Genomic DNA, 24,534 nt, shown 5'->3' on the forward strand with positions numbered 1-24,534 from the left:
AAGAGTAATTTATGACTTAACATTCAGGAGAACTCCATTAGGTTCTGAGAACGAATAACAGCTAAAATATTTGGATGCCTCGCCCTATCTTCTTACACAGACAGCTCTTCCTATTCCAGACGGCGAAAATTAAACGAACTTACCCTAGTTTGCGGGCGTGGAACACGTCAACCGACCGTTGGGATTTTAAATTGATTACCTAACCACTATTCGAGCGCGTCGACAACGTTCGTACTTTCAGGGGGTCCCTGGAAAAATGGTAAGATATCACAACTCTAATAAGAAAGATATAAGAAGTAACAAAAATATTGGCACATTCTGAAATCAGAATTATGAAAAACAATACTTCGCTGACGGCGGCCCTCACTCATGTTAGACAATGATAAACAACAGAGAGCGAATGTCCTGAAACCACAACTCCGTGCACAGAACTACGAGCAGGAGAATGTGATAAACGCCTTGCAGAACTGAAGGAACTCGGCATCAACGTATGCGCTGCATTCTGGGTTCGTGGAAACAGAGCGAGCTGGATTTCAAAAGATCTCCATTTGCGGAATCCATGTGGATTCGAATGAGGACATTTTCGCTCTTCAAAAAGTGCGAGCATAAAACGTATTCCAAAACTCTACAACAAACTGACAAATTGAGCTAGGCCTATAGTTGTGTGCATCGGTTAGACGACTCTTCTTGTAAACGGGAATGAGCTGCGTATTATTCCAGTCGGCTGGAAAGCTTCATTCCTTCAGCGATCGTGATACGCATTGTATTATCTGTAGCAGTATCAAAAGACGAAAACCTCACTTGGCAGCTGTATCGTTCTTCTAAAATGTAAATTTCATTTAACTACAGCAGACAAAGCTACGAGTTCGACAGTGCCCTCGAGATTATCTTCTTCATATTGGAAACGAAGTACTCGCTGTCAGACTACGTTGAAGATGCTTTCAATTCAAGAAACGTTTAAAAGCTGGACGGTTGAAATAATAGTCAATCACATTTCTGCCAATATCTTTCCAGAAAGGATTTTTGCTTTGTAACGAAGTGAGGGCTGATATGAAACTTCCTGTCAGATCAAAACTATGTGCCGCACCGCGACTCGAACCTGTAACCACTGTTCAGTATGGAAAGTAAGAGATGAGGTACTGGTAAGCTGCGATGGAGGGTCGTAAGTCGTACTTGGATAAATCAATTGGTAGAGCACTTCCCCTCAAAGGCAAAGGACCTAGGTTCCTCCCGAAACCAGAAACGCAGGAAGGAAAGAGGTCATTGCGTATAGAATACCAGCTGACTTCGGCACAGACGGAGAAGGAAATAGGCCTTGGGCTTACTGATGGAACATCTGAAGGTGGAATTCTACATTTCAGCTTTGATTTTGCTGTTACAGTATCTATACCGGTTTCTGTCTCGAGAATGCGTCTTTCCCCTTTCCTTATTTGCAACTGACTGGCTTAAAATACAGAATGATAAATTATTTAGGTTTTAAGTGAAATATTAGAAATATATTTTTACGGTAGTTGATCGAAGACTTCTCGCGCTGCCCCAGTATTTAAGCGCGTATCAAACACCAGCCGTGTACCTACGGATTTAGGCTCTACATTACACCTACTGCCTATTGCACAGCAGTCTCTGTTTCTTAATACCTTTCCAGTCATTGTTTGTACGACAGGGGGGAAGTGTTCAGTCGTCTTCAATTATTCAGCTTGATGCAATTTTTCCTATAGGTTGATTAATTATTAGCTTGATCGCAAGCTGTAGTTCCTCTGTGCGCTTGTTGCTGGAGATAAAATCATTTACCCCTTTTCGGATAACTGAATCCAGGCATAAGTGAGAAATCAAACGTGGCAACGAACTATAAGGCATTTTGTACTAAACAAGCACCAGGCATGTTTGATACTGCAAAAGACTTTCCTTGCAGTTTGGTTTCATAAGGGGGTCGGGGGGAGGGGGGACTTAACAACCTTACCACGACGTGATAAAACTCGGTTGTTGCGGACGTGTTACTGCAGCAAGGACAAAAAAACGACTGCGCTAGGTCGTATAGTGTTGCATAAACAACGCATCTACGACATCGTTGAAGAAGGTATACGATGTAGCTCTCAAGCAGGAATATGTAGATGTGTCAGACGAATGGTGTACGGTATTAATATATATCGTGGCGACTGTGCCATTCGCTGAACGTATTTCTCCCCTTTTGCGCTCGAATCCTCTGGTTTTGGCTAAGCCAAAATCAGCAATTAGTAGAAAAAAAAAAAAAGCCGGCCGGTGTGGCCGTGCGGTTCTAGGCGCTTCAGTCCGGAACCGCGTGACCGCTACGGTCGCAGTTTCGAATCCTGCCTCGGGCATGGATGTGTGTGATGTCCTTAGGTTAGTTAGGTTTAAGTAGTTCTAAGTTCTAGGGGACTGATGACCACAGATGTTAAGTCCCATAGTGCTCAGAGCCATTTGAACCATTCGCAAAAAAGACATTCCAGATTATCCCACGTTCGTTAAACTGCATCAAAACTTTTGCAATAAACCTTCCATACATGATTATAATAATTCTGTCCTCAAAGTAATGAGAACTGCATCGCGGGTGAAGGCATATCAGTTCGATTTGTTGATGATGTTTGGTCTGTGGGGCGCTCAACTGTGCGGTTATCAGCGCCCGTACAAATTCTCAAATTGTGCAGTCCAGACTCGCCATTTTCATTAATGATGATGAAATGATGGGTACAACACATCTCGAGGCAGGTGAAAATCCCTGACCCCGCCGGGAATCAAACCCGGGATCCCGTATTCGGGAAGCGAGAACGCGACCGCCAACCACGAGCTGCGGACTCGACTTGTTGACCTTACCCGTTCAAGACTTAGAGAAAGCTTTGACAATGTTGTCTGGAATACCCTCTTTCAAATTCCAAAGGTGGCAGAGGTAAAATACAGGGAGCGAAAGGATATTTACAATTTGCACAGAAACCATATGGCAGTTATAGGAGACGAGGGCCTCGGAAGGGAAGCAGTGGCTGAGAAGAGCTGTGAGAGAGGATTGTGGTTCCAGCGATTCAGCTCCGCCGACGAGGCGAAAGAAGACGTTCATAACTTTCTGAACAGCGTGGCGGCGAGCTGGTATGAAATGGGCATACAGAAACAGCCACAGCGCGTACAAAAATGCATCGACAGAAATGGTGATTAAGTCGAAAAATAGCTAAATGTTCAAGCTGTAAACTGATGTAAACCATTGTAGAAATAAACAGGTCCTATGTACACATAAAAAATAGGAGACCTTACTTTTGGGATTACCCTCCTATGAATCCCATAACCCAGTCGAACGATTAACTGCAGCCTATAAAATGTCGGCTTCACACAACGTCATGTAAGGCTTATCTAATGTAAGCCCATCTCTGCGATCATAATAACTGTATACGTGTCGCTGAATCGCACCTTGTGCGGAAGGATCCAGTAGTTTTTGTTAGTGCTGTGCGTGAAGCGCGTTTATTTTGTTAGCATAGTTTTGTTTGTGTGCGTGTTTTTATCATGTGTGATGAAATACGAAAGAAAAGGGCCAGTGCCAGGATTCGGGGTCCAAACACATCTAGAACGAAATCCAGACAAGGAACTGGAACTAAACAGAGTAATTGTCGCGGCAGCTTGGCAACAGCGAACGGTTCGGGATGGACGTCGAGCGCTCAGATTGGTGAGAACCAAAACCAACGCGTTAAGTGTCACCTATCAAGTAATTTTAACCGGACTATAGACAACTATTGTCAGGGCTCGGATATGTATTGCAAATCTGCGTTGTCGCTCATCACATTCCCATTTCGTTACGAGACAACTGAAATCCAGTATCGGCAGGTTCATCACCCAACTCCATTTCGAATCTCGGACACGTACGTCATTCACTTTGCTAGTTATATCAAAGGATTTTGTTCTGCGACTTATGTTATACTGTTAACTTCCAGAAGTATTTCATGGACACCTATCTACGCTTTAGTCCTAAGTTTGCTTTACATCTGCTGTTAAGGGGGTTAGGACGTAAAACGGTCCGACTTGGAGGAGGAGAGGCATCAAAGAACATTTTAATTTCCAGTGTCTATCATTTTACAAATAAATTCATAAAACTTTGTCAGCATCACCACGAAAAATTCATGATTCACACTCATCGCAGTGGAACTTTGAAAACATGACGATTTTTTTAACGTGTGAAATTTCATCATTTTTTTCACTCACTAATGGCTGCATTAGTTGCTATGGGTACACTTTTCTTCTTAAGTTGGAGAGATTCTTGAATGAATTTTGCACCGCATACATACCGTATTTACAGGTGTATGAAACTCTAGAATTTATTTAATTTATGAAAATACGAATGAGCTGTTATACTTTAAAGTTCATGTTTAGAAAAAACACAAATTTTATTGTTAATTACCTAAATTTTTACAACGGTTTTTAATAGATTTGGAAAATTCTATAGTTTCATACACCTTTAAGTATGGTTTGTATGCTGTGCAAAATTCATCGAAGAATCTCTCTAACTTATGAAGAAAAATGTACCTATAGCAACATGTGCTGCCATTAGTAAGTGAAAAAAATGATGAAATTTCACACGTTAAAAAAATTACTTCGTTATGTTTTCGAACTTCCACTACTATGAGTGTGAATTCTGAATCCTTCCTGGTCATGCTGACAAAGTTTTATGCATTTATTTGTAAAAGTATGGACAGTGGAAATTAAAATGTCCTGTGGTGCCTCTCCTGCTCCAAGTCGGCCCGTTTTGACGTCCTACCCCCCTTATAGTGGCGGCAGGGGGGGGGGGGGGGGGTGGCGCTAGTCAATAGAGACCGGACCGACTGAAGTCACAAATCAAGTGGCGCTGGTCAAGTGCAGATTGCACACCGGCGTAGTTATCATTACGGAAGCATAGTAGTGGTGGTGGAGTGGTTATCTGTATATGTCGTATGTAGATGGCGAAGGCTGCTTATATCAGCGGCAGGTCAGTGCGAATGCCGCCAGTGGTTGCCGCCGCGGACAGCAAGTACTCCAACAGCAGAGGCCATGCGGGCGGCGTGCGGCGGCCGCTACATGCAGTACTTCGCTGCCATCTCAGGTGAGCTGGTCCAAGCCTCCGCTGACCACCGACAGCGTGGACACTGCTTTCACTGAAGTCTGCTCCTAATACGGAATCGAAAGCAGGCTCCGTTTGTAGCTTCCTCTTCAGTTACACGTAGGCTGCTAAGCAGTAAACTGAATTATTTTTAACGGGAGAAGAAAGTGCGCCATCTGCCTGTGACATGTAGTAAATAGCTCGTTCACAGATAAAGAGTGATATATTTGCGCTTGAGAGGTGTTTTCTCCAGTTTGTGTGAAAGTCTTAGGAAGAAACGGGGCTCCAGAAAACGTACGATGAGAGAATAGATGTCCATGCACACTGAGGTGACAAAGATCATGAAATAGCGATTCGCACATGCGCCGAAAGCAGGAGTACAGTGTACACAGGGTACAAGAGGGGAATGCATTGGCCGAGAGATCATTTGCACTCAGTGATTCATTCGGTGCCGGCCGGTGTGGCCGAGGGGTTCTAGGCGCTACAGTCTGGAACCGCGCGACCGCTACGGTCCCAGGTTCGAATCCTGCCTTGGGCATGGATGTGTGATGTCCTTAGGTTAGTTAGGTTTAAGTAGTTCTAAGTTCTAGGGGACTGATGACCTCAGAAGTTAAGTCTCATAGTGCTCAGAGCCATTCGATTCATTCGGAAAGGTTTCTGGCGTCATTATGGCCGTGCGACGGGATGTAAACAGACTTTGACGTGGAGTGGTAGTTGGAGTTAGACGCATGGGGCATTCCATTTCGGAAATCGTAAGGGCATTCAGTATTCCGAGATTCACAGTGTCAAAAGTGTCCCGAGAAAACCAAATTTCAGGCATTACCTCTCACCGACGGCACTTCACTTAATGACCGAGGACAGCTGCGATTGCGTAGATTTGTAAGTGCTAAAATACGAGCAACATTGCGTGAAATAATCGCAGAAATCAGTGTCGTTTGTACGAATAACGTATCCTTTGAGAGAATGATGCGAAATTTGGCGTTGATTGGTTATGACAGCAGACGACCGGCGCGAGTGCCTTTGCTAACAGCACGACATGGCCTGCAGCGCCTTTCCTGGGCTCGTAAGCATATCGGTTGGGCCACAGACGACTGGAAAACCGTGGCCTGGTCAGTTGGTAAGCCTGATGGTTGGGTTCGAGTGTGGCTCAGACCCCGTGAAGCCATGGATCCAAAATGTCAACACGGCACTGTGCAAGCTGGTGGTGACTCCACAATGGCGTGAGCTGTGGTTGCAAGGAATGAACTGGGTCCTCTGGCCCGACTGAACATATCAGTGACTGGAAATGGTTATGTCTGCTGCTTGGAGACCATTTGCAGCTATTCATGGACTTCATGTTCCCGAACGACGACAGAATTTTTATGAATGATAAAGCGCCATGTCATCGGGCCAAAGTTGTTCGCGATTGGCTTGAAAAGAGAAGGTTCATAAAAACAGGCCCTAAAAGTAAATACACTGAAGAGCGAAACAAACTGGTACACCTGCCTAATATCGTGTAGGGTGCCCGCCATCACGCAGAAGTGCCGCAACACAACGTGGCATGGACTCGACTAATGTCTGAAGTACTGCTGGAGGGAATCGACAACATGAATCCTGCCGGCCTGTCGATAAATCCGTAAGAGTACGAGGGGTGGAGATCTCTTCTGAACAGCTCGATGCAATGCATCGCAGATATGCTCAATAATGTTCATGACTGCGGAGTTTGGTGTCCAGAAGAGTGTTCCTGGAGCTACTCTATAGCAATTCTGGACGTGTGGAGTGTCGCATTGTGCTGCTGGAATTAACCAAGTCCGTCGGAATGCATAATAGACATGAAGGACGCAGATGATCAGACAGGATGCTTACGTACGTGTCACCTGTCAGAGCCCTATCTAGACGTATCACGGGTCCCATATCACTCCAACTGCACACAGAGCCTCCACCAGCTTGAACAATCCCCTGCTGGCATGCAGCGTTCATAGATTCATGAGGTTGTCTCCATACCCGTACACGCCCATCCGCGCGATAGAATTTGAAACGAGACTCGTCCGACCAGGCAACATTTTTTCAATCATCAACAGTAAAATGTCGGTGCTAACGCACCCACGCTGGGCGTAAAGCTTTGTGTCATGCAGTCGTCAAGGGCATACGAGTGGGTATTATGCTCCGAAAGCCCATATCGATGTTGTTTCGTTGAATGGTTCGCACGTTGACACTTATTGATGGCGCAGCATTGAAATCTGCAGCAATTTGCGGAAGGTTTGCACTTCTATCACGTTGCACGATTCTCTTCAGTCGTTGTTGCTACCGTTCTTGCAGGATATTTTTCCGGCTGCAGCGATGTCGGAGATTTGATGTTTTACCGGATTCGTGATATTCGTGCGGTAAAATCCCCGCTTCATCGCTACCTCGAAGATGCTGTGTCCCATCGCTCGTGCGCCGACTAAGGCGCCACGTTCAAACTCCCTTAAATCTTGATAACCTGCCATTGCAGCAGCAGTAGCTGATCTAACAATTGGGCCAGACACTTGTTGTCTTATTCAGGCGTTGAAGATCGAAGCTCCGTATTCTGCCTGTTTACATATCTGTGTATTAGAGTACGCATGCCTATACCCGTTTCTTTGGCGCTTCAGTGTATAATTCTGTACCACATCATCATATAGTGCCGCCGGTACTATATGATGTTGTGGTACAGAATTATACACTGAAGCGCCAAAGAAACGGGTAATGTGGAAAGCACCTAACCTCTACTCATTATTTCTTGTAGTGTTTAACGACTAAGCGAGTTGCTTCGTGTGACATGCCTTGGTTACAGTTATTCACAACCAAATTGTGACCTTTCAACTTTACCAACAGCGTGGACTGCCTCTCAAAAAATATATACGTAGATTAAATACTGTCAGGGTTCCTCTCCGTCCTCTTGCGAATACTTGTTTGCGGTGATGGAAAATGGCATCACAAACGGGCTATCTGCACCAGTCCGTTCATTTTCCACAAGAGACTTTACCTACTACCCGTAAGTTACACCAAAGCAAAGCAAATGCGATTCCTGTGCGCCTGTGTGTTTAAACGTGGGGGTAAATAAAACAATTTTCTCCTTTCAGCAAACGTCAGAATTCGGCAGATATTTATCAGGTAATTCGATGTTTCGGAAAAATGAGAATCGAACAAATATGTTTCATTTGTTTTAGTCCTGAGAGAATATGGTGATTTCAGTTCTTTCCTGGTCGGATATTAATCACTGAAGATAGTAGCCACTAAATTCTGAAACTCTTCTGCGCTCTTTTTGCACACGTCTTTCACCAGCCGACGCAACCCGAACACAGGTAAATAAAATGTCCTGAGGTCACAGGCAAACAAGTATAACATCATTGGCCACATTGTCTCTACAGGCTCTGTATCCCTAAATGGTTTCAACTTTCCTTCTGTCTGGCCTAATACTTATGTTTAGCGTTATACTCTATATATTGTAGTATGTACATACATATACAAATGTTCACCATTTTGTTGATGTCATCGACCTTGACGGATGGAATTGTAAGGTTCATTATCTTTTTGTTTTCCACTGCAGACTCCAAACCCTGGAGTCTAGTTAGGAGTTTAGTGTAATTATTGAGAGTATTCGTTGTTACACCAATGGTAGATGTCAAGAGTAAACAAATATGAGCTTTCTGCTTGCGCACAACTACCACATCAACACGCCTAAATAGTCTACGACTCTAAGAATGATGTACAACTCGTAAATAGACAAAACGAAAAGAGTTTCACCGGTAGATTTTGTAGAAGAGACTTGCCTTCAAGCCGTTTCCTCCTAGTTCCTATTGATGACCCGTTCTTCAGATTTATTATTGTTGTTACTATTAATGTTTAGCGGTATGGGCTACGTTCCAACAGTTGGTTTCATGTCTCATCCGCTTTCTTGCTTTCTTTCTTTCTTTTTTTTTCCCTTGCTAGGACATAACATTGTCCCAAGCATGCAAAACAGCCATTAACATTGTTGTTACACGGAGGAAAATAAAATAAAGTAATTAACTTCGACCTCCATTGCTGTCTTTTCAAAAGCGCAATGAACTTCATCTTGTGATAAAGTTTAGTGCCGAATATTCCTAAAAAATCTATATCGCAACTTTTGCTTAAAGATATCTTCTTCATCTTCATCTTCTTCTTTTAGTGTTCAACTTTGAGGTTGGTTTGAAGCAGAGCGCCATTCGTCTCTTCTGTCTGCCATCCTCTTTATTTCCACGTACGTGTTACATCCAACACCGCTCATGATCTGTTGCATTTATGATATCCTTAGTCGCCCCCGCCGATTCCTTCCCTCAGTAGCTCCTTCTGCTATTGTTCCAATGGTGTGGTGGTGTCTTAGGATGTGCCCTACACGCTTGTCTCTTCTTGTTCGGATGGGCCTCTATAGAGATCTGGTTTCCTGTACTCTTCTAAGTATCTCTTCATCTGTTACTTTTTCTCTCCTGCTGATCTTCATCTTCCTTCTATAGCATCACTTCTCCAGGGCCTCTAGCCGTCTTCTCTCTTCTCTTCCCATTGTCCAAGTTTCACACCCGTATAGGGCCACATTCCAAACAAAAGCTTTCATAATACGTTTCCTTATTTTCAGACTGATGGTCTTGCTGGTGAGTAAGTTCCTCCTCAGATTAAATGCAATTTTGGCCTGTTCTATTCTGTTCATAATTTCTTTCCGGCTTCTACCACCCCTTGTGATTTTGCTTCCCAGGTAGGCAAATTCTTCTACCCGTATATTGTAGTTCTTCTAGTCCAGTTATACTACAGTTTTTAAGCGTGCTGTATGGAGCAGCATTTGTGACGCGTGTTAGTGTCATATCGATGAGCCGCAGGTGTAAGACTAACAATACGAAGCTTTGATATTCGATTGCCGGAAAGCCCAAAAGATTTGTTTTTCTGTCATTTCGACGGTTTTACCGCGTTTCGTTTTTTGTGACTACAGAACCAGTGCATACGTTCTCCAACAGCATAATGCCTTGTAAATCAATATTGGGGTAAAACCAACTTTCTCGTTGATCGTAGCTTTGATTGTTTAATTTATTAATGTATCTGACCGATAAGAACAGCATATTTCGCCTCTAATTAAAGTGATATAACAACACATGTGAATTAAAACAGTATGTTTCTTGCTTATGCCTTCATGTTCGATTTTTGAAAAAGTGGATTCAGAAAGTACCTTTAACTCAGTTGGCATGCTGTTAAATATAATTGTTGGTGCAACACTTACTTCTCGTGAGTTTGCTCTGAATACAGAAGAGGAATTCGTAGCAGATCGCGCACAAAACAACCAGAAGACTGATGGAAGGAAAAAGAAAAGTCTGTACAACCCAGCAGACCAGCCACTCGATCACGTCAGATTGTCATAGCACTGACAAGCTTCTAATTCTTTTTCTCAGCAGTGAGATTATGAACTTAAATGTACAGACTTCCATCTCTCGTGGAATCAAATGTTTTTCAACATTCCTTCAATCGTAATATTAATGATGTGATTTGCGACTTATGTTAATGTCTGTGGAGCTGATGTCGATCAGTCACTGTACAACAGATAAAGACGCCAGAATGAGATTTTCACTCTGCAGCGGAGTGTGCGCTGATATGAAATTTCCTGGCTGATTAAAGCTCTGTGCTGGACCGAGACTCGAACTTGGGACCTTTGCCTTTCGCGGGCACTTGCCCGCGATAGGCAAAGGTCTCGAGTTCGAGTCTCGGTCCGGCACAGTTTTAATCTGCCAGGAAGTTTCAGATAAAGACGCTTTTGTAGAATTGAACAGTAAGTGTAACCGTGGCAGATCCCCGGTGATAAGAGAAATTTCAATTGGCTATCACTCACTACGAAGTATTAATTGCGCTCGTTAGACGAGAAACAAGTCTCGAGCACAAAATTTTAATACTCAACAAACCTTTTAACTTTTTTTTTACAATACGTGTCTTTATGAGATTGCGACTTCGTGAAAAAGGCCATGGATTCTTAGAGAGAGGAAAAAGAGCAGCCAGTTACTATTGTAATTCCCTATTTATTAACATGTATTGCCGTTACCAGTTTCGGTTTGCCAGGTTCGCCTTAGACGGCTGTTTACACTTACCTTAAGACAGTTGAATGGTGCTAAACACGTATGACGTTATCTGTATCCAGTCTGTTTTATTACAAGGGCCGCCGTTAAAACATAAAATCCGGTTTTCATAGAGCTGATAACGAGTTAGAACAGTTGTAATATTATCCATCTTTCAGGAAAAAGTAGCCGTCGTGGTCTAGCGGGTAGAGCGCTGGACTGCGGTCGCGTGGGTCCCGGGTTCAATCCGGTTACCTGTGGACCAGATGTAGTGGTTGATGACTTAATTTTGTATATTTACTAAACAAGTCAACATACTACACATATGTTACCAAACACCTACGCGTTTCGCGAATCACGCACTCGTTATCTGAGATTTAAATGCGGACAGCCAGACTATCAGAAACGTGACGCGCTCAACGTGTGGCTGAGTGTTGTTGTTTGTTTGCTGTGGCTAAATGTATGCAGCTTTGTAAAAACAGCAGGTTTTCGGTGTAACTAGCACAAAAGAATTAACAGTATTAACAGAAGCTGGTTAAGCTGTTATGACTCATTATGTTCGTAAAAATAAAACAGAAAATAACAATTTTCTACAATCTTGCTTGCTCTACGGCACCACAATTCCAAGACACTTTCACCAGAACTGGAAACAGATGACATCGTACAGTCAGCACTACGTGCGAAGTACACTGAGGGAAGTAGATTAGGAAAGGAGTCACTGTTTCCTACTTGGGTATCAAGGTAACTGACAATAGCTGAAGAGAAAGGATAAAATGCAGGCTTTCAACAGTGATAAAAGGCTTTATTGTAAACAAAGAAACAAATCTGTGTTAGGATGTCTGTTCTGAAGGTGTTTGTCTGGGTGTAGTCTTGTACGGAAGTGAATAATGGACGGCAATCCGTACAGATACAAAAAGAATACAATCTTCTGAAGTGTGGTGCTAAAGAAGAAATCTGAGGATTAGATGGATAGATCTGATAACTAAGTAACGAAGAGGTGGTGAACCGCATTGGTTAGAAAAAATATGTATGGCAAAACTTAATTAAAAGAAGGAATCCGTTGACAGGATACGTAGGGAAGCACGAAGGATTAGCCAACTTCGTAATGGTAGGAAATTGAGTGATTGCATAGGTGGGTTAAGGCATAACTACAGTAAACAGGTTCAAATGGATGTTCGTTGCATTCTGGATCTAGGTTGCAGGTCTTGGACAGAAACGAAGAGTCTTCAGCAGGATAGACTAAGTGTGGAGAGCTGCATCAAGCCAATCTTCAGAATGAAGACCACAACAGCACAAGATATGTGCGAAGAGTTGTCTGTCAGTTCCAAAAACGGCGCTATTCTCTAATTAAGAGAATAATTAACGGTGGTTGGTTGGCTTACACTATTTCATTTCTATACATCTCGTCGTTAGCTAAACTGGAGCTTCGGTTCCCAGTTAAATTTACAGCTTCCCTCTGGCCACAACATAAAATACACGCCACTGACAAGTGATGTGCCCAAATGTTCTCGTCGCAGGCGTTATAAATTGTAAGTAGGCTGTTAAGGTTTTTTTATTGGTAACGCCACATAGCGCTCTGTATGAAAAATCACTAGCTGTGCTGTGTGCAGTCAGTGGCTGGTTGGCATTGTTGTAATACTCGCCATTGTAGCGTTGGGCAGCTGGATGTTAACAGCGCGTAGAGTTGCGCAGTTGGAGGTGAGCCGCCAGCAGTGGTGGACGTGGGGAGAGAGATGGCGGAGTTTTGAAACTTGCAAGAATGGATGTCATGAACTGATATATATATTATGACTATTAAGGTAAATACATTGTTTGTTCTCTATTAAAATCTTTCATTTGCTAACTGTGCCTATCAGTAGTTAGTGACTTCAGTAGTTTGAATCTTTTATTTAGTTGGCAGTAGTGGCGCTCGATGTATTGCAGTAGTTCGAGTAACCAAGATTTTTGGTGAGGTAAGTGATTTGTGAAAGGTATAGATTAAAGTTAGTCAGGGCCATTCTTTTGTAGTGATTATTGAAAGTCAGATTGCGTTGCGCTAAAAATATTGTGTGTCAGTTTAGGCAAAGTCCTGCACAATTGTTCTAAGGGGACGTTTCAAAATGGGTGAGTCCGCCCACCAGAGCAAGAAGCCATTTATAAGCATCCTAATATTTGTTCAGAGACGGGAGGGGCGTCACATTGTTTCTGTTCTGGCCAGGAGGAGGAATGTGACTAATGGATAGTTGGTTTAACCGTCTGCAGCTATAGTCCCTCACCCCCACCCACTCTTACGGCCTGTACGAGAATGGCACACGGTCTCTATTCCAGGCCCCTCGGCTGCTAAGTTAGCGTGCTAATTTCCTTTCAAAGTTCCTTCAAAGTACGTTGTACTTAGCAGGATACTATCTCCTTCACTTTTTTGAGGAAGCATCTTTAACGAAAGGACTAAAGAGCACTAAGGGAACGCAGACATGTAGTCTCACTTGCAAATGATCAGAAAGGTGCCGAATGTCATCTTGCGACACACTGTCCCATGCATTTTGCACCTTTTGCTGTAATTCAGTAATGGTGCTTGTAGGCCCTGGAGAATGAGTAAGTTCATACTTCACGACGTCCTATACGTGTTCAGATGACGAGAGATGGCCAGGACAGTTATTGCACACCACGAAGAGCAGGTTGCAGCTCATTATCCCGCTGAAAAAGTACATCACCTTCCTGTCGAAGACATGGCAATAACAGGGGGATAACAGTACCCTGCAGAAACACCAAATGTGACCTCAGTTGTAACTGATACTGCCCACACTATAAAGCCTAGGATGGGACTTGTGAATGCTCCCTAGAACAGGCGACTCACCAGGACTACGCCATACACATGTGTGTTCATCACTCGAAAAAAGACCGAACCTTCTTTCACCACCAAAGGCAACATAGCACAATTCCATTAGCCGGTCAACTCTTCCACGGCACCAGAGTATCCACGCTTGGCGGTGTCATGGTGTCAGAGGAACACGTGATCTTAATCCTGCTGTAAGCAGACGGTTCCCAATGCTAACAACTCACCTTACTTCTTGACATGGTCTCCTTTGAGAGAAATACACTTGGTCCAGCGATCTCCAACTTTTTCATCCCACGGGAAAAATAAGTTCTGTCGAACTCTGTAAAATACTCGTTACTGCAACTAACACTTCCTGATTCGATGAAAATTTCTTCACGGAAAGGCAAAATTTCAAGTTAGGGTGCTGGAAGAAGTCACTTGGGACTAAGTTTGATGAACAGGTTCGATAAGTTACCAATTCAAAGCCCAATTCATGTACTTTCACCAATGTTATCGCTAATGTCTGGGATGGTGCATTATCCGGGTGAAGAAGCATTTCTTTGCGTGCCAACCTTGGTCTTTTTCGGCCAACGCAAGTTTAAAACGATTCAACAATGAAGCGTTATAGAGCACAGTTATGGTTCTGCCTCTTTCCAAGTAATCTATGAGGAATACTGTTTGGGAATCTCAAAAGAACAATGGCCATCACCTTACCCAGTTGACAAATGGTCTTTATCTTATTTGGTGCACTTTCACCAGCTATTCCCCAATGTTTTAACTGCCGTTTTGAATCTGCCGTGAAGTGAGGGATCTAGGTTTCTTCAATAGCCACAAATCGGCGCAAAAAGTCTTGCGGAATCACATGAAACATCGCCAGACATTGGGTTGAAATATTATGCCAGAGACGCTTTTGGTCGACTGTGAGCAATCGCGGCACCCATCTCGCACACAGTTTCCTCACATCTTCACCTTTTGTAGTCCTGTCTTCCTCAGTTGCGAGTAGTATTACGCTATATTGACAACTGCAGCGAAACAAGTGTTCAGTTCTTAGTGCTGTGATATGTGAGGAAAAGCCGCGAATTGGCATTTATAAGAAGAGAAACAACACCAAAAATGGAGCAAGAGCGTAATTTGTAGAAAATCGTCCACGCAACTTACCACTGAAGATACATTGAAGAAAATAAAAGCGAAACGCGTATGGCACGAAAACTGTGTTTCATTCGGTTGCAGTCAGACGGTCCATGAAGTAAAAATTATCAATATACCGTAACAGTTGCTTCAGCTTCTTCATAGCCAGTTCTCCGTGTACCATATTCTACGGTCACTCAGTTGAGATGGCTGGTCTCCGCAACCTCACGAATTTTTATTCAGCGGTCTCGCGTCCCCATGTCATGGATTGCGTCAATTGTTTCCTTTGTGGTCAACTCAACTGGACGTCCAGAGCGAGCTTCGTCTTCGGTGCTTGTCCGACCACGTTTAAATTCATGAACCAATTGCTAAATAGTCCTCAATGACGGTGTAGAGTCCGCGTGAACTTAATCCAATTCTGATACAAGTTCGTAGGCTTCCGCAGCGGGTGTAATTGTGGATAAAATAATTTTGGTATTGGACTGCATCATTGTAAACTACTAAACAACTAAATTGTCGGCATTTCGACAGACATGCTGCTGTCATCAATCCATTTCTGTTTTGATTCGTGCGGTTGGTCAACCCTTTAAATGAAAATGATTAATGAGATGTAGGTTAATTCTTACAAAGAATCATGTGAACAGCCGTCTGACGATGAACTTGCCAGTTCGAAACCGGTAACGGCGCTATTTACCTAAATAAATATAAGTATTAATAGTGGCTGGTTGCTGCCTTCTTCTTTGTAAGCATTAAGCTACGTTAATTGTTCACAGCCACGGTATTACCATGTCAGTTTTAGACAGAATAGCATGATTAATAAGAGCATGAAACTCGGTTTTCTCCATTTTCAATCACGGTCGACCCGCTGAGCAACTCAAAAAATGGCTCAAATGGCTCTGAGCACTATGGGATTTAACTTCTGAGGTCATCAGTCCCCTAAGTAACCTAAGGACGTCACACACACCCATGCCCGAGGCAGGATTCGAACCTGCGACCGCAGCGGTCGTGCGGTTCCAGACTGTAGCGCCTAGAACCGCTTTGCCACGTCGGCCGGCTGACCAACTCAGATGACTCTTAATAACGAAATTTACGCTGCACATTGTTGAAATTCCTTATATGATGCTTGGAATAATTAGGCTTAGCAGCCATGAAGGCGCAACAAAAGTGTTCCATTCTTTCATAGAAACTTACTAGACTTGAGAAATCATTCTCACAGTTTACAGTTTTTAATTTTGCTGTGTTGATCCTGCCTGAGTCGCCACAACATTTTTGTGTGGCTCTTCCCTGCCCCTGACAGCGTCGCTGAGCGTGGCCATGCAAGGGGCGTTCCTGGGCTGGCCGGCGCCGACGCTGCCGAAGCTGGAGGCAGCCGACTCGCCGGTGCCGATCAGTCTGGAGCAGGCCTCGTGGCTGGCGTCGATCAACTCGCTGACGACGCTCATCGCCGTGCCGCTGGTGGCCCTCACCATAGACCGGCTGGGCCGCAAGTGGCTGCTGCTAATCGCCGCCGCGCCGTTCGCCGTCTTCTGGCTGATGGTCGCCTTCGTCTCCTCCTTCGAGATGCTCCTGGCCGCCCGCATCATCGGCAGCATCGGCTCCGGCATAGCGCTCTCGGTGCCGCACCTGTACGTGTCCGAGGTGGCACAGACCCACATCCGGGGCGCGCTGGCCGCGCTCTTCATGATCATGATGAACAGCGGGAACCTGTACATCATGTGCACCGGGCCCTTCCTCTCGGTGACGGGCGCCTCCTACGCGGGGCTGGCGCTGCCGGCTCTCTTCGTGCTGACCTTCGTGTGGGTGCCCGAATCTCCGTACTTCCTGCTGCTGCGCAAGAAAGAGGCTGACGCGAAGGACACGCTGGCCCGGCTGCGCGCGAACACGGATCTGGAGGCGGAGCTGCGAGAAATGCACAAAGCCATACAGCAGAAGCGGCAGACGCAGGGTTCTTTCAGAGATATTGTCTTCAACGCCGTCCACCGGCGGACGCTGCTGCTGGTGGTGGGTCTGACGGTGCTGTACCTGGGAACCGGGTCTCAGGCGCTGGTGGCGTTCTCCACAAAGATCTTCATCCGCAGCGGCAGCTCCATCGACTCGGACGTGAGCTCCATCATCGTGGCGGCGGTGCAGCTGGTCGCCAGCGTGTCGGCGTCGGCGCTGGTGGACCGGGCGGGCCGCCGGCCGCTCCTCATATGCGGCTTCGTCGGCTGCGCCGTCTCCATGGCGGCCCTCGGCGTCTACTTCTTCCTCGCCGACGCCCAGCACATGGACATGTCTGCCCTCTACTGGCTGCCGCTCACCGGCCTAATAGCTTTCCAGGTACCACCCGTAACGCAAATCTTATTGTGACACCTCTTCGTAAGAAAAACGACATGGAAGACTCCCACTGTGAGTGCCATGCTCATATTATTACGTTATCTTCAATGTTGGAAAGAAAGCCATGCCAGGCGCTCAGTGGCCAGTGCAGCACTATGCTTTCCAATTTCTTCAAACTGTTTCATCCTTGAGCCCCCGGTTGGCGATGTACGTCTAGCGGTTACAGGGGTCAAGCTTCACACGTTATTAATAATTATAGTACAAAGTAATATCTCCAGTTACAGTTGCATTCTCAACAAGTACACCAAGTCCTTTCATCCATAAAAAAATGTTCAAATGTGTGTCAAATCTTATGGGACTTAACTGCTAAGGTCATCAGTCCCTAAGCTTACACACTACTTAACCTAAATTATCCTAAGGACAAACACACCCACAACCATGCCCGAGGGAGGACTCGAACCTCCGCCGGGACCAGCCGCACAGTCCATGACTGCAGCGCATCAGACAGCTCGGCTAATCCCTCGCGGCTCCTTTCATCCATAGATGTATTTTTTCATCATTACTAACTTTTCTACAAGAGCGTGTATACAATGTAAATGGCATATTACTACAAACATAACTAGGTCTACTTTGAGTGTTCGGGTCAATTCCACAATGCCAAGTCTTGTAGGCGATGATATCTCTGTCGGCGAAAGATTCAAGTCCAGGAAGGGAAGCGTTTTCACACCGAACGATGGCTAGCGTAAACTAACCTCTACCAGAATTTCCAGTAGCGACGTCCAGAGTAAAATTAACCCTGCAGCGACGAAAGAATATAGGTCCATTTAATATGACTGCTTGGGATATTCCATTTCGACCAAGTTTATTCTCGAGACTAATAATATGTTTTTAGACAGGCTTTCGGTGGTGGCGTTGACGATACACACATCGACGTGGCAGAGTGCTTCAATGCTGTTGCAGATAGAGCTCAAAACATCTTAGTGAGGACTGCCAAACCCTCTAATATTGTGGGCATGCCAAGTTCTTGAGCTCGTAGTATTACGGCATAGTATTCTTTCCAACACTGAAGACAACGTACGTGGGTTGTTTGATAAGTCTGATAAAAACGCTAGAAAAATGTTGGTTTCGTAAGCAACTCACCTTGCTTCTCGACATAGTCTCATTTAACGGATATGCAGTTGGTCCAGTGATCCTCCAGCTTTTTCATCCCATCGGAAAAATAGGATCTGTCATACTCCGCAAAATACTTGTTAACTGCAAGTATCACCTCCTCATTAGGCAAAAATTTCTTCCACTAAGCCAGAGTTTCAAATCAGGGAACCAAAATATGTCATTTTGGGCTAAATATGGTGAACAGGGTGGATGAGGGACCAATTCAAAGCCCAGTGCATGCACTTTCGCCATTTTTATCGCTGATGTGTGGGATGGTTCACTGTTCTGGTGAAACAGGCCTTTAAGCCAAATCAAGTGTCAAATGATTCAACAATGAACCTTGTTACGATTCTGCCTTTTTTTCAAGTAATTTATAAGAATTACTCCTTGGGAATCCCAAAAAAAAACAGTTGACTTCAGCTAACCAGCTGACAGAATGGTCTTTGCCTTCTTCGGTGCACTTTCACCAGCCTTTCTCCATTGCTCTGACTGCCACTTTTGCTCTGATGTGTAATGATTAATCCAGGCTTCATCAACAGTCACAAATCAATGCAATACAATTTGCGGGTTGCAGTTAAATATCGCCAGATATTGCGCTGAAATGTTGTGCCCGGTGTGATTTTGGTCGACTGTGAGCAACTGCGGCACTCTCCTCGCACACAGTTTCTTCATAGCCAGTTCTCCGTACAGGATATTATCCACTCGCCCAGTTGTAATGGTTACAGTCTCAGAAATCTCACGAATCTTTATCAAACGGTCTTGCATGACCGTGTCATGGATTTTGTCACTGGTTTCCTTTGTGGTGACCTCAACTGTACGGTCACAGAGCGCTTCGTCTTCAATGCTTGTCCGTCCACGTTTCAGTTCATTGATGCAGTAGTAAATGAATGGTCTTCTATGGCGATGCAGAATCCGCATGGACTTCATCCAATACCGTTTTGATTTTTGTGGCACTTCAAACCTTCAAATGAAAACGTTAATAATAGCGCGAAATTCTGTTTTCTCCACTTTCAATCGCACTAGACGCACTGACGAATTCAGACGGCTGTAAACAATGAACTGTACGCTGTTGAAATTCTTTATACGATCCTTTGAATAATCCAGCATTGCATTTTTTTTAAAAAAAACGCAGTAAAAATTTTCTATTCTTAGAAATAAGGCGACCTTTTTTCTGCGACCTTTTTTACTGCAGTTCTCGGGTTATTTTAATTTGCTGCATGGTCATCGATAAAGCCTTAACTGCTCCATTAAACAGTGTATCGTTTTGTACAGGTTTGGACGTAGTTCTGGTCTGGTACACGCATTTTTTTTTTTTTTTTTTGCACGTCCAAAGATTATTCGTTGATTTTAAGCCACTGGTGAATAAAATCTTAACGAATCAATAATTAACATAATAACAATTTTTTAAAATTATATCCACATGCAGCGCTTAAAATGCAACATATTTTTACAAAACACAGTTTTAAGTGCAAGTTCAAAAACCTCCTAGAAGAACTTGTTTTTCGCACGTAAAACCCGAACAATGGAGGATTTTTGCAAAAGCTTCTTACAGTTACCGTGGGAGTGTATTTTTTACTATCTGTGTAACTTTAAAAACTCTCAGCACGTGCGATTCGCGTGAAACCGGATTTTACTTGCATTACATTTACAACTTTAGACTGCTATATCGTCACAACGAATAAAGCTTTCACTAAAGATCATGACGCCTACTGATTACTTTTATCTGTCTACCTTGCTGCAAAATTAGAACCGATTAGCACAAGTTTGAAACAGAAATGTCACGGGTAAAAAAAAAATTATTTTGGCCATAAAATCCGAATGAAGCTAGGTTTTTGTAAGCGAGTTTTCAATTTTATTTGATTGACTTTAAACCGCTTCCGCGCATTCAGTTCGCTTAAGAACGAATTTTACGTGCTCCATTTAGTTCGATTTTTCAAACCATCGTTTCTCGACAACGGATCAAGATTATCGGATACAAAAATTTCGTTTTGACTTTATCGATTTACCTACTTTCGTGTAAAATTTGAACCGATTCGAACAAGTTTGAAGCATATCAATGGAGTGCTTTAAAAACCTCCCAGAAAAACCTGTTTTTTGGACATAAAATCGGAACAAAAATAGATTTTTTGAAACGGTGATCTTAGGCGAAGGTCGGGTATACCGGTGGACCAAATTTGAACCGTCAGTCCCGTTCCAGTCCGGAGAGGGTGAATGTTTCTGCACGTAAAATCCAAACGAGGATGACTGTTTTTGCACGCAAAATCCGAACAGTGCACATACAAATGGTGTCATTAGCTGATCATTGAAGCCCAATTAAAGTGTTTTGCAAAAGAAATTAATCAATTCGCACTTCTTGCCTGGCCGGGAGCTCCGGTTCGTTACTCAGACCTTGCTTAATAAACTGTAGCATATAGCTCTAGTAAGGCAGTCGTTCATGGCCAAACAAATGGCCGCTGATCCTGGCTACACCAAAACCTTTTTACCTCACATTAGGTTGTCTCTGATGTTTCGCCAGATATCTACAATTTCGTGACTTCAATGTGCGACTGGAGGCAGCCCAAACAAATACCACTGATCACTTCTTTGAAGCGACGCCCAGTGTCGTGTATCGGGAAGCAAATCGACGCTTTCCGTCGCCACTGGGCGGAGTGTGAAATAAGTGACGAACAGTTTTTGTTTTGGGCTGACTCCAGCTGCACACTGCAAAAGTGAAGTTGCAGGGACCTCCATAAACATCGAAGAAAAAGCGCCTGACGACTCTTAGGAGGGACACTATATGGCCTAGGTGCTAACGTCGGCCGGCCGGAGTGGCCGTGCGGTTCTAAGCGCTACAGTCTGGAGCCGAGCGACCGCTACGGTCGAGAATCCTGCCTCGGGCATGGATGTGGGTGATGCCCTTAGGTTAGTTAGGTTTAAGTAGTTCTAAGTTCTAGGGGACTGATGACCTCAGAAGTTAAGTCGCATAGTGCTCAGAGCCATTTGAACTATTTTGCTAACGTCGGAAGTTCCACGAGGCATTTTGCAGTGGTGATGATGTGTACAGAGAAACGGAAATGCAGAAAGTTGTAGAGAAATGTAGGACGATCTGCAGCGGAGAGGCGTTTTTAGCAAGGACTGACAGTCCACCCTCAACGTAAATGTAAGATAGTTGGCATACATAACTATGACACTATGACAACCCGATCGCAGAACTATTGCAGGAAGCAGTCACATACATGAAACACCTAGGAGTATGCGTACGTACGAAGTGATCTAAAGAGGAACGACCACATAATACTATTCGTAGGTAAGGAAAACGGCAGCCTGACATTCATTGGACGAATCCTCAGAAAATGTAGGTATCTTACAAAAACTTCGTTACGCCGATTTCGAATGATGCTTGGACGCCTAACGAAACACGATTCACAGAGGAAAAGACAAGATCCAAAGAAGAGCTGTGCGTTTTGTTACAGGTACATTTAGTAAGGGCGAAAGCGTCTGGGAACCGGCCGCTGTGGCCGAGCGGTTCTAGGCGCTTCAGTCCAGAACCGCGCTGCTGTTACGGTCGCAGGTTCGAATCCTGCCTCGGGCATGGATGTGTGTGATGTCCCTAGGTTAGTTAGGTTTAAGTAGTTCCAAGTCTTGGGGGATGATGACCTCAGATGTTAAGTCCCTCAGTGCTTAGAGCCATTTGAACCATCTGAAAGCATCTGGGAAACGCTCAGCCACCTACAGTGGCAGAAGTTGCGACAGAGACGTTTTGCATCACGGTCTTCGACAGAGACGTTTTGCATCACGGTCTTTTTTGCTGTGAAAGCTGCTAGACCGTACGCCCCTTGAAGAGTAACCCAATACACTGAGGCGACAAAAATCATGGAATAGCTCCTTATATCTTGTCGGACCTCCTTTTGTCCGACGTAGTACAGCAACTCGACGTGGCATGGACTCAAAAAGTCGTTGGAAGTCCCCGGCAGAAATATTGAGCCATGCTGCCTCTATAGCCGTCCACAAGTGCGAAAGTGTAGAAGATGCAGGATTTTGTGCACGAACAGACCACACCATTATCGCCCATAAATGTTCGATAGGCTTCGTGTAGGGCGATATTGAAGGCCAAATCATTCGCCCAACTGTCCAGAAAGTTCTTCGAACCGTTCGCGAACAATTGTGGCCAGGTGACATCGCGCATTGTCGTCCATAAAAATCCCAACGTTGTCTGGGAACATGAAGTCTATGAATAGTTGCAAATGGTCTCCAGGTATTCAAACATAACCATTTCCCGTCAATTATCGGTTCAGCTGGACCAGCTCACACAGTTGTAGAGCCACCACCAGCTTGCACAATACCTTGTTGACATCTTGGGTCTATGGCCTCGTGGGGTCTGCGCCACACTCGAACCCTACGATCAGCTGTTACCAACTGAAAACGGGACTCATCTGACCAGGCCACTGTTTTCCAGTCATCTGTGGTCTAACTCATGTGATCACCAGCTCAAAGAGGCAGTGCAGGTGATATCGTAGACTACAGTTAGCGAAGTGATGTTCATCTGCTGCCACCGCCCATTAACGCCAAATTTCGTCCACTATCCTAACGGGTATGTCCATCGTACGTCCCACATTGATTTCGGCGGTTATTTCACGCACAGTTGCCTACGCAAACGCCGCTGCCCTCAGTCGTTCAGTGAAGCTCGTCGTCCGTTACGTTGTAGGTAGTGAAAAGTAATGCCCGAAATTCTCGGCACAGTCTTGGCACGGTGGACTTCGAAATGTTGAATTCCCCAACGATTTCCAAAATGGGATGTCCCATGCATCTAGCTCCAACTACCACTCCGTATTCAAAGTATGTTAATTCCCGTTGTGTGGTCATAACCGCGTCGGAAACCTTTTCACATGAATTACCAAAGTACAAATGACAGCTCTGTCAATGCACCACCCTTTTACCTTGAGTACCGCCATCTGTATGTAACACATTGCTATCCCATGACTTTTGTCACCTCGGTGTGTAATGCTTTCTTCAACGTGTATCTCGCGAAAGGACCATAAAGGTAAATTTAAAGACATTCGAGCTCACGTGAAGTCTTAGCAGTAATCGTTCTTCCCCCGAATCATTCACGACTGGAAAGGAAAGGGGAGAAAGCGTTAGTGATACACTAAATACTCTCCACTACAAGCCATAAGGTCCCTTGCGCAGTGCCGGCCGGAGTGGCCGAGCGGTTCTAGGCGCTACAGTCTGGAACAACGCGACCGCTACGGTCGCAGGTTCGAATCCTGCCTCGGGCATGGATGTGTGTGATGCCCTTAGGTTAGTTAGGTTTAAGTAGTTCTAAGTTGTAGGGGAGTGATGACCTCAGAAGTTAAGTTCCATAGTGCTCAGAGCAATCCCTTGCGGAGTGTTGATGTAGAACATCGGCAATTTGATTGTTCTTCTCTCTTACAGGCGTCATATGCCCTGGGTCTCGGGGCAGCCTTCTTCGTCGTCGTCGGGGAGATATTCCACGTGTCGGTGAAGGGTGTGGCTTCCTCGGTGGTGACTGCGGCGCTGGGCGTGGTGGGCTTCGCAACCAAGATGTCGTTCGAGCCGGTGTCCGCAGCGCTCGGCACCCACTGGGTCTTCTGGGGGTTCGCCGTTATCTCCCTGGGCGGAGCTCTCTACGTCTTCCTGCTCATCCCAGAGACCAAGGGGCAGACCTTCAGCGAGATAAATGAACTCATGGAAAGCAGCGTCCCTACGGAAGTCGTGAACGAGAAAACCAAAGGTCATCATACAACCCCTTAAACGAGATAAGGAGCAATCAAGTACGGAGTGTAGCAGTCTATTCGCTCCCATCTGTTGGAGGCTGTTAACATATAAACATACTTTCAGAAAAAAAATTAGTACACCCTTTTAGAGGTTTCCAGTTCACTCAATATTAGTTATTGCAACAGTCCATATGGAGTACATGAAATGATTACATTTACAGATCAATAGTACAAGCGGTTTTGAGGTACCGTGTAGCCTTCACGGGTTACAATGCAGGTGGTGACACAGGCATACAGTCGATTGTACAG

The 24,534-nt window shown here is 44.7% G+C and overlaps 2 protein-coding genes across 2 annotated transcripts in view; one reads left to right on the forward strand and one right to left on the reverse strand.

The window, feature by feature from the left end:
- The window catches only part of LOC126361173 (uncharacterized), a 698,690-nt gene that overhangs the window by 366,064 nt on the left and 308,092 nt on the right, over positions 1-24,534 (reverse strand). The gene's annotated exons all lie outside the window — the stretch shown is intronic.
- On the forward strand, positions 5,036-24,437 carry LOC126361205 (facilitated trehalose transporter Tret1-like). The gene is made up of 3 exons (XM_050007771.1): positions 5,036-5,074; positions 16,341-17,362; positions 23,924-24,437. The coding sequence occupies exons 1-3, from the start codon at positions 5,050-5,052 to the stop codon at positions 24,260-24,262; spliced, it is 1,386 nt and encodes a 461-aa protein (XP_049863728.1). The 5' UTR covers positions 5,036-5,049; the 3' UTR covers positions 24,263-24,437.

This window comes from Schistocerca gregaria, chromosome 1, assembly GCF_023897955.1.
Source record: "Schistocerca gregaria isolate iqSchGreg1 chromosome 1, iqSchGreg1.2, whole genome shotgun sequence".
Lineage (NCBI taxonomy): Eukaryota > Metazoa > Arthropoda > Insecta > Orthoptera > Acrididae > Schistocerca > Schistocerca gregaria.